This window comes from Cucumis melo, chromosome 10 (genome assembly GCF_025177605.1).
Source record: "Cucumis melo cultivar AY chromosome 10, USDA_Cmelo_AY_1.0, whole genome shotgun sequence".
NCBI classification, from domain to species: domain Eukaryota; kingdom Viridiplantae; phylum Streptophyta; class Magnoliopsida; order Cucurbitales; family Cucurbitaceae; genus Cucumis; species Cucumis melo.
Window position 1 is genome coordinate 10,348,715 of NC_066866.1, and position 10,730 is coordinate 10,359,444.

General features: G+C 36.4%; 1 protein-coding gene across 3 annotated transcripts; it reads right to left on the minus strand.

Annotated features, from left to right (window-relative positions):
* Positions 1-617: 617 nt before the first annotated feature.
* Positions 618-9,423, minus strand: LOC103502882 (uracil-DNA glycosylase, mitochondrial). 3 transcript variants are annotated; one of them, XM_008467003.3, is made up of 6 exons: positions 8,633-9,421; positions 4,460-4,490; positions 4,157-4,231; positions 2,866-3,001; positions 1,813-1,896; positions 618-1,152 (listed from the first exon to the last, which is right to left on the minus strand). In XM_008467003.3, exons 1-6 carry the CDS (start codon positions 9,269-9,271, stop codon positions 1,086-1,088), a joined length of 1,032 nt encoding a protein of 343 aa, XP_008465225.2. In that variant the 5' UTR covers positions 9,272-9,421; the 3' UTR covers positions 618-1,085. The 3 variants fall into 3 exon arrangements, 2 of the variants coding, with proteins under 2 accessions (XP_008465225.2, XP_008465227.1); XR_540664.3 differs by having other exon boundaries at positions 1,087-1,152; positions 1,813-1,903; positions 8,633-9,423; XM_008467005.3 differs by lacking the exon at positions 4,157-4,231 and having other exon boundaries at positions 8,633-9,418.
* Between the last annotated feature and the right edge of the window lie 1,307 nt (positions 9,424-10,730).

Here is a 10,730-nt window from a genome sequence, read left to right on the forward strand (position 1 = left end):
TTTTTTTACTAAATCTTTCTTTCTTGTTTATATAGGCAAACCCTAACCGAGAGAGATGCTTATTCAAGCCAATTGCAAATTAGATCACGACCCACAAGAAGTGAACCTCTGTGAAAGGAAGTAGATGGCCTTGGCCTTGGCCTTGGCCTTTTGACTCGATAAGCTGGGCCAAGTGGACCACTCAGCCTAATAACTCTTATTCTATTCCTTCCTTTCCTTGTTTGTTGCATTTCTTTAACCCTTGTGTGTTTATCATATTTCAATAGCAACAAAGCAAGAGAGACGTTTGAAAGAGTGAAACATCAGGGATAAAATTGGAATGAACACCTTAAGGTTAATGAAGTGCAAGAAACATGCCAAGAGACGAAAAGACTAAGAGGAGAGTTATTGGCCCACAACCCAAGAGACCCACCTCCACCTCAGAGCCAAGGTTGAGGCCATCCACTTTCCCTTTCACGAGTCTATGCTCAAAGATTCTGTGATAAGTTCAAATCATCTCTTCAAGTCCCTTTTGGACTAGTAAAGCCCAGGGTTCATCCTCATCAAACCACAAAAAGTAAGTTGCTCCCTGGACTGACTTAAGCATCAGAAGCTCTATGGTTGACACCGTACATGTGTTTTTCTTCTTTTTTTTTTTTTTTTTGTTTTATAAGTCATCTTTCCTTCTCCAAAATTACAACTTTACTATTGAAAGCACGTGAAGGGCAGTTAGTCTTTTGCCCATATTTTCCATCCACAGGGACTAAGATGAATCTTCCCACTTCCCACGATAGGATTGAGAGAATCGCAAAATTTAGGTACAACGGAACATCTAGCCTGATTTATGATAACCACTGGTGGTGTGATAGACTAACTTCTAATTTTACCCTATTTTATAAACTGGTGCTACTTTGGGATAAATATCAAACAGCAGGAATAAACACTACAATACAAAAAGGTAAAGGATGGGCATCTGGACACTTAAACAACGGTGAATCGACAAGTGAAAATTCAACGAAAAGTCATCGAGCAAGCAGGTCTGAGCATGACTGGAGATCTTGAAGTGTATCCACAAAAAATGAACTTCAATGGTTCACATGCTTGGATCAAAGTTGCCAATCTATGGAAGCAGTACCTAGTTCCTTGAGTAGTATGTTTGTTCGAGAAAAATGCCTGTCGAAAATCCAAAGTTGGCAGTAAACGAACTAAAATTCCAAGGGAAATGAAAATGCACCCATCTAAACAGCTTCATATTAGTGAATTACATAAACATATAATCTCTTAACGATTATAAACTTCAACAGCCTCACAAAATTGTCTATGTTCTGAGAGATGGACCACAGAACTTAAGGGAAGAGCCAAAAAGGTAAGTGGGAGTTTGGTATGATTCTCGAGAGTAAATACTTTTAAGTGATATTTTATCTATAAAGAACTATGTTCCAAAAGTGCTTTTATGTATTTTGGGAACTCTTTTCAATCACTTTTTACTATGAAATCAAAACTACATAAAAAGTTCGAAAATGTTTGTTTGGGGTAAGGCTAAATCTTTTTTTCACAATTAGAAAAGTCATACCAAATTCACTCTCCAGCCATAATCACTTATAAAATTGAGCAAAGAAGTGCTCCAGTATAACAAGTTTAATTTAGAGAAAAGGCAGAAAACCAAGTGATATACACAAAATACCAAACCATGCACTGGCAATAAAATGTCGTTATTGTGAGAACTATACTGAAGGGAAATGATAAAATACAATGGCTAGAGGCAGAGTAAATCCTAGTTGATATTTTAAGAAAAGGAAGGTTCAAAAAGTGGAATTAAACGATGAAACTAACCTGCAACCAAAGAAGCCTCTGTTAGCAGACAAACCAGAAGGATGCGCTGCTTTGAGAATGTGATGCTTTTTCTCATCAATTAACCTGTTCACTTCACACATTAAATTCTAAGTGAAGTAGGATGTTATTGCGCCCCAAAGAAGAGGAATTAAATCTCTTTGTTGATGCTCTTGTAAGTTTTATCAAGACAATAGAACGTTAGATAGCTAAAGTAGATGAAAATTGCACTACGTTGATTTTAAAACTCAGCAAAACAATTTTTTTTCCAAACAGTACTTCACAGGAAAAGTTCCTATATTCGAAAAATTAAAGCTTGCATAACATAGGTAGCAAATGACTTCTATAGTAAAGTATTTACAAAACATCCCCTCATGTGCGAGCGTGCGCTTTACATTCACATGAGGCTTTTAATTTGTGAACTATTAATATGAAGTGTAATTGAGAAAGGGGAATATTACCTATGGCATATTTATTGTAATTCTTAATATAAGCTCGTCAAAGTTGAGTCGTTAGAAATAGAATGAACATTCTTTTGAAGTAAACAAATTTTGGGAAATGGTCTTTGAGAGAGCCTCCTAGCCTTCAAAGTACTTCAATCACGTAGGTTTTGAAGACCAAAATGCTATTTTGTTGTTTACTTTGAAATAATATTCAAAAGCTTCCTGACAATCCTAAAAAGTGACTATTCACAGTCATGCGATAAAATTAACAAACAATGAAATAGATCCAAAATATTAATCAATCACGTTAATCTAAGCATCAACAATTAGACTTGAACTAACTGGATTGCACTAGTTATTTAATATATCATCCCATTTTATCTATGGAATACTTCAAGATTCAACTGAAAGCCCTCGGTTTTCATTTTCTTTTCCCATTAAGAAAAATCCAAAGGTTGCAGGTTATATTTTAATCTTGATTCTGTTATTATTTTGGTTCTTTCCAGAGTTGTGCACTCCCTGTTAGAAACTTAGAACTAATATCATACGACAGAAGTACCTCAATTTCGCTCACTGTTAGAAACTTAGAAGTAATATCATACGACAGAAGTACCTCAATTTCGCTTGGGCGGAGTTCCCCCAAAGTAGAAAGACTATCCCTTCCTTCTTTTGTGATATTGTCTTGATGACAGCATCAGTAAATTGTTCCCATCCTCTCTTCGCATGAGAGTTTGCTTGATGCTCTCGAACTAAACAGGTAAAACCAAAATATTAATCAATAACTAAATGCAGGAAGCATGTATCCTTACATCAAAATAGAAAATATAGAACTCTTATTAAAGTTTGATGGACGTAAAGCCACTTTAACGAAACCCTAAATTTGATAGAAATGAGACAGAACAAGAAACTCCACCCTTTAAAGTATTTCTTCTCGAGCAGTGGATTCTTACCAACTGTCTATCCAAAGTCTAGGTTTCAGTTTGTTTACAGTTTTTTTGGTTTGGTTATAGCAATCTTGGACAGGGCACTTTGGCCTTATTTGGGTCTGATGTTTCTTTAAGGCTATTTTGAGAACCGGTGCATTTGTTAGCTTGTTCCCCAAGGGCTTTGATAAAGGGAACTACCTCAATCACGTTTGAGATTTCCCCTTATTTTGGGAGAACTCCCACAATAGTAATAATAATTACCCCGATTAAACAAATAGATAAATAACTCCAAGAAAGCTAAACAGATTTTTATTTGGAAAGGCTGATCAAAGATCAAGAAGAAAGGAGAACTTGTTCCTAACTTCAAGATTTCGAACTCTCCACGATCTAATTGATCAAACTAGATTAAAAGTCCTAAACATGTATTCTAACACAAGAATACAAAGAAAAGCATAAAGCTTAAAAGATAACACTATGAGAAATTTAATTCAAATTCAAGTCATGTTGTTGTCCTAAAATGTGGAAACTACAACCCTATTTATACTAATTAAAAATGTTGTATGAAAAGGCACAACATTTAATGTTATGCTCTTTCAACTACTATAATAAATGAAAATACATAACATTAAATAAGTACATAATCCATTAAAAATATGAACGAATATGAAAATTTATTATGATTTTTGGGTATCCTAGTGACTCTTGAAAATCCAATTGTTGCAACTCTTTGAGTTTATTGGGAAGCTTAGCTTGAAAATAACTTGTTCTATGCTTCAGCTGATCAATGCCAATTATTTGCTTATCGGACTTGCATTCCAGTAATGAAATGTTAAAACTTTACAAAATTCTTTGGCAAGGATCACCCATTTGGGTGCCTATTGCTGTTTTTCACCTAGGAAAAGGTTTGCAGTTTAAGAAAGATAATAATTTTGCTTTAGTTGTAGCTAATTTCTCTTCAGGCTTTGAAGATATGGCTACCTATGTCAGCCTTGTTGCTCATCATCACAGTTTGGTGGTGTTTGAAGAGTTTCTGGTTCAATGTCCTAGATGTTGCTGATGGCATTAAAGTTCGCTATTATTCTTTGGAGCTGGAAATTTAAACTGTTATGTAGCTATTACAAAGCTTTTAAGATGGTCAAGGGTTATTCATAGTGAAATACTTGTTTAAAAACAATCACAAAGAGCAAAACAAAGGATTTTGATCATACCTTCCCCATAAGTTTACTGATTTAAAAAGTAAAAGTAGACTGAGAAAACGTGCAAAACCTGGGTGGAAATTACCTGAGAGAACAGCATTAAGCAACAAGACTCCCTACAATGTATACAAAAATCATTTTAGAATACCAAAAATTGAAAGAAAAACACCAGATAGGACTTCAAATATATCCCAACAAAAAAACTTTTCAAAAAATAACTGATTGTACATTTTTCCATGCAGAAAATTCTCCCAAATCGACCAACTTATCCTACGAATCCATTCAAGTCCACGTTCATAAGAGTAATGTCATGACGAAGCTCACTTAGAATGCTTCAACAAGAACTAATAATTGTATGATACGAGATCTCAACTTAGAGAAGTCACCTAGTAAAAACCCAAATTCTTGACTTATCAACAAATTTTTAAATATTAAAAATTAATAAATAAATTAATTGAAACCAGCATAATTTATTAGCTGTCTTCAGAAGTAATGTTTTTAATCAAAGAAAATTTTCCCCCTAGAAGGAAAATAGAACATCAAATACACTTGAAACAAGGAACCGATCCTATAAACGTAAGACCTTATCGATATGGGTTTCAACAGAAGGAAGAAATGGAGAAACCAGTCAAGGAAATGTTGGAATCAGGGGTTATAAGGCCCAGCATCAGTCCTTTCTCTAGCCCTGTCCTATTAGTGAAGAAAAAAGAAGGAAGTTGGCGCTTTTGTATGGACTACAGGGCTGTGAATAATGCAACGATTCCAGATAAATTCCCAATTCCAGTAGTTGAGGAACTATTTGATGAATTAAGTGGAGTAGCTGTATTTTTCAAAATTGACTTGAAGTCAGGGGATCACCAAATCAGAATGGTGAAGGAGGATATTGAAAAAACGGCTTTTAGAACTCACGAAGGTCATTACGAGTTCTTGGTCATGCCCTTCGGGTTAACTAACGCACCAGCCACTTTCAAGCATTGATGAATACAATACTTAAGCCCTTTTTGAGAAAATTTGTGCTAGTATTCTTTGATGATATACTCATCTACAATAAGAACACAGTCGATCATGTGGAACATATGAGAAAAGTGCTATCTGTACTAAGAGAACACGAGCTATACGCGAACAAGAGGAAATGTAGTTTTGCCCAGCAAAAAGTGGAGTATTTAGGCCATATTATATCCGGAGAAGGGGTTGAAGCGGATCCAAAGAAGATTAAGTCGATCACTAAGTGGCCAAAGCCCACAAACATCAAAGAAATCAGAGGTTTTCTGGGACTCATGGGATATTATCGACGTTTTGTACAAAATTATGGAGCTATTGCAGCACCATTGACACAGTTGTTAAAAAATGGAGGATATAAATGGTCTGCTGAAGCCGAGGATGCATTTGAACGGCTCAAAAAGGCAATGTCATCTCTTCCAGTATTAGCACTACCAGACTTTAATCAGCCTTTCGAAATAGAGACTGATGCTTCAGGCTATGGTGTTGGAGCAGTACTAATTCAAGCAAAGAGGCCAATTGCATACTACAGCCATACAGTAGCCCTAAGAGATAGAGCACGACCGGTGTACGAAAGGGAATTAATGGCTGTTGTATTAGCCGTTCAACGTTGGAGACCCTACTTATTGGGAGGAAAATTCAAGGTGAAAACTGATCAGAAATCGCTGAAATTCTTATTAAAACAGAGGGTTATACAACCTCAATACCAAAACTGGATAGCAAAACTTTTGGGGTACTCCTTTGAAGTAATATACAAGCCGGGTGAAGAAAATCGAGTTGAAGACGCCCTTTCTCGAATGCCAACTGAGGTAGAACTAAAAGGCTTGTCTGTACTGGTGACAGTAGATTTGGAATTGATCAAGAAGGAAGTACATCAGGACCCCAAATTCCAAAAGTTAATAGAGTTGGAAGATCGACAGAACAACAAATACTCACTCCAAAATGATGTTCTGAAGTACAAGGATAGGTTGGTGGTCAGTAAAACTTCCTCATTAATTTCCAGCATTCTACATACCTACCATAACTCTGTTGTTGGAGGGCACTCAAGGTTTTTACGAACCTACAAGAGGATATCTAGTGACTTATATTGGGAAGGAATGAAGACAGATATTAAGAAGCATTGTGAGGAATGTTTGGTATGCCAAAGAAATAAATCATTAGCCTTGTCCCCTGCTGGATTATTGGTACCTTTGGAGATTCCACAAGCCATTTGGAATGACATATCCATGGACTTTGTGGAAGGACTACCGAAGACTAATGGGTTTGAAGTAATTTTGGTAGTGGTGGACAGATTGAGCAAGTACGGTCACTTCCTACCTCTTAAACACCCCTTCACAGCAAAAGTCGTGGCTGAATTATTTATAAGAGAAGTTGTGAGGTTGCACGGGTTTCCTTTGTCCATCGTATCAGATAGGGATAAAGTTTTCCTAAGTCATTTTTGGCAAGAACTGTTTCGATTATCTGGAACAAAACTAAACAAAAGCACGACTAAACACCCTCAAACCGATGGGCAAACAGAGGTAGTCAACAGGGGAGTTGAAACCTATCTCAGATGTTTTTGCAATGAAAAACCAAAGGAGTGGGTAAAATGGCTTCCTTGGACCGAGTACTGGTACAACACCACGTTTCAACGAGCCATTGAGATGTCCCCTTTTCAGGTTGTTTCCGACAGGAAACCGCCGGCCTTGATATCCTATGGCAGCACACAATCAAAAAACTCGACAGTTGAGGAAATGCTATAGGAAAGGGATGAGGTTTTGAGTGCTTTGCGAGACAATTTATGCATAGCACAAGAACAGATGAAAAATTATGCGGATCGGAAAAGAAGACATGTAGAATATTGTGTGGGAGATTATGTATTTCTAAAGATTCGTCCTTATAGGCAACTCACCCAGCGAAGAAAACGAAACGAGAAACTTTCTCCCAAATTTTTTGGTCCTTACAAAATTTTGGAGAAAATTGGATCGGTTGCCTATAAACTTGAGTTACCGCGCACTACTAGCATTCATCCAGTGTTTCATGTGTCGTAGCTCAAGAAATTAATCGGGCCACATGAAAATGCACAACCCACTATTCAGCATATTAATGAGAAGTTTGAATGGAAATCGATCCCTGAAGAAGTCCTGGAGTATCGGCAAAACAAGGCTGAACAATGAGAAGTTCTAACCAAATGGGAAGGATTGCCATTACATGAGGCAACTTGGGAGTCATATGAGGAAATGCATCGTTTGTACCCTACTCTTCACCTTAAGGACAAGATGAATCTAAAAGGGGGGAGTAATGATAGACCCCCAATTAGATTTGTTTACAGAAGGAAAAGTTAGAGTTTGTTACATTAGTTTGTTACATTAGTTTGTTACATAAGTTTGTTATATTTGTTGTAATAACACATTTCATATCCCTCACGTGTGAGTTAGTTAGAGGCTGGCAAAATAAGTATAAATACTAGTAGAATTTAGGAGGAAGAAAAAGAGAATTTAGTAAGAAGATTTACTGTAATTTCTTGAGAGAGAGAAAGGCAGTAGAGAGAGAAAGGGATTGAGTTCCACTCAATTCCAAATTGTACCCTTATCAGAATCAATATAGAAGAGGAAATTAATACCAAAAGTTGGTGTTCCATCAGCATTCAATGCCGAAAGTACTTCCTCATTCCCTAAGCAATCACCAAAATCACAACCTTGTGATGGGAACCATATCCATTGTATAATCCATTTTTTTATATATAAAATCAACAACTTTCAATGAGAAAAAAAATTAAAGAATGCATGGGCAAACAAAAAGACAAGCCCACAAGAAAGAAAAACTCCCTTACAAGAAGGGACTCCAATTATATGATATCACACCTACAGAACAGTTATAAAAAAATCTTCAAAATCGAAGTCTGAAGAGAAACATGAAAGCAAATAAGGGACCATAACTCCTTGGGATCCCCTCTCCACTCCCCTAAACATGTTCCACTCACCCCATAAGACCCACAAGACTGCACAAACCCAGCAAGCTATAAAAAAACCGGGCTTCCTCCCCAAAAAGGCGAATTGAGGACCATGGATTGTACAGTTCATCTGAGTTCCAAACCTATTTTCACATAACTTTGATCTAATGATAAATAAGCAAAACCTCCATGACATATACTTTAACCAGCGGTAGATAGCATTTATGCAACACCAGAAAATTCACAATACCGATATATTACAGAAGTAGATACATTTAAGTAAGCATATCTAAGTCTACAGAACAAATAAATGAAAGACAACAGCACCTGAACAGCCCATTTCCCGAGATTTCCATGGGATGGGATGGAACAACCAAGATCATCCTTCAGTTCCTTGAATATGTTGAGAAGACTAGATGGGATTTTAACACCCTCAGGAACAGAAAATGAAAGACCCATAGCTTGACCAGGCCCATGATAAGGATCTTGACCAAGAATAACAACTTTGACCCTATCGAAAGGGGTAGAATTCAGAGCATTAAAGATCAAAGAAGGAGGAGGATAAATAGGGACACCACTACTGCAAATCTCAGTCTGTACAAATTTGCAAAGATTAAGAGCATAGGGCTTCTCGAACTCTCCAGGAAGAGCTTCGAACCATGTCTCCTCCACCAAAAGCTCCTCCAACTTCATACATCCATTCTCCCATTTGGAAACCCTATCTGAGCAAATTTTGAGATTGCGCTTCGATCTGGCCATCCATTTGTTGGTTTCCATGCGGGATATCTGGGAGGCAGACATGTCAGTGGAAGAGGAAGCCAATGTGAGGTCTGAATCGCATTTGTCGTCGTTGGTTGCTAGGGTTTTCAATGTCTGTGAAGTTTTTAAGCGTTTGGAAAGCGCTGGCTGGAAGATATCGATTAAAGTTCTGGTTTTGGATGACAGTGAAGCGGAGGAAGAAGCCATTGTAGGTGTTGTTGGTAGCTGCGGAGAGGAGTGTGGTTCAATGGCGGGAAGCAAGGTAAAATCCCGCTATAAAGCTTTCATCTCTCCAAGATGGTTTGAAATTGATGGTATGGGATTTCCCTCCTTATGTCCTTTGTTACGGTGGATGGGTTTAATTTTTATTTTCGCTTAAAATTATTTCTCAACTTTCAAAATCTCTAGGAAAGGGTAGCCTCTCAAAGAACATGATAAATACAATACATTGTTTTAGTATTTCGTAAAATTCTCAATTTTAAAAATATTTTTTATTATTTATTATCGAAACTATCATTTAACAATTTATTTCTTCTACCATTTTTAATATCATAATCATCCCTTTCTTCTTTTCCCACTTTTTAAGGCGCTAACTATTCTTTTTCTTGCATAAAAAACAATTTGTTTCTTCAATAACGTACGCATTTCTTCTCTTTTTTTAAGGCTCTAATCATCCTTGTTTTTCCGGTCTTAATCTTGATTTTAGAATATCAATGGTACATTAATTGCAATATGAAATATGATGATGGTTGATCGGAGTAATTTAACTTTGTTTGTGATTTTTTTTCTACTTTCTTCGATGTGTAATTTTAAGTTGAATCTAAATGGAAATAGTCAAAGTTGTAAAAGTCAAAAGTTGACTTTTGAAAAGTCAAACTTTGACAGGCAATATATTCAAATGTGATTTGAATCTTGAGAAAATAAATGCGGATTTATGCTTGGAAGGTCAAAATTAGTCAAGACGGACAAAATTATAAAAAGTCAAAATGTTGACTTTTTGGTTTGAAAAGTAAGTTTGACTTTGACCAAATGACAATTTTACCCTTTGATCAAAGTTAGGAAAAAATCTATCAATTGGGCTAGGTGTGAGTAAACTATGAAAACATTAAGCCCACCAATGGTTAGTGGGTTATGTGTTGTTGGCCCATGTATTTGCATGCACATGCAACCTTGCATGTAAAGTCTTTATAAATTGGGCTCTTAGGGCCTCAAGTAAAAAGGTTGGTTATTTTTCTAAAATTGGGTTGTTGATTTTAAAACCTAAAAACCCATTTTTTTTTTCATATTTAATTTTCCATCTTTTTCCCCTCTCTCCCGGTTTCCTTCATCCAACGGGTCCCACAACCCGATTCTGAGTCCAGAGGATAGTAGGTCAACCCTAGTGGTGGTTCAAGTATCAATCGGAGCTTCAAACGTAAGTTTTTCCTAAAAACTCTATTTTTAACCTTATTTCGGTTTAGGGTTTTTTTGTTAATTAATTACAATTAAGGTAGAATTTCGGTCTTTCTGCCGCCCTGCTCGTTTAATCTCTATCAAAAAAACCCACAGGCCCATAATGGAAAATAAAAAAAATGTCTCGTCAACAACTCCGTCAAAACGCGCATAATATATTTGGTACACGATCATTTAGATTTGGCTATTGTTTGATATACGATCGTTCAGATTT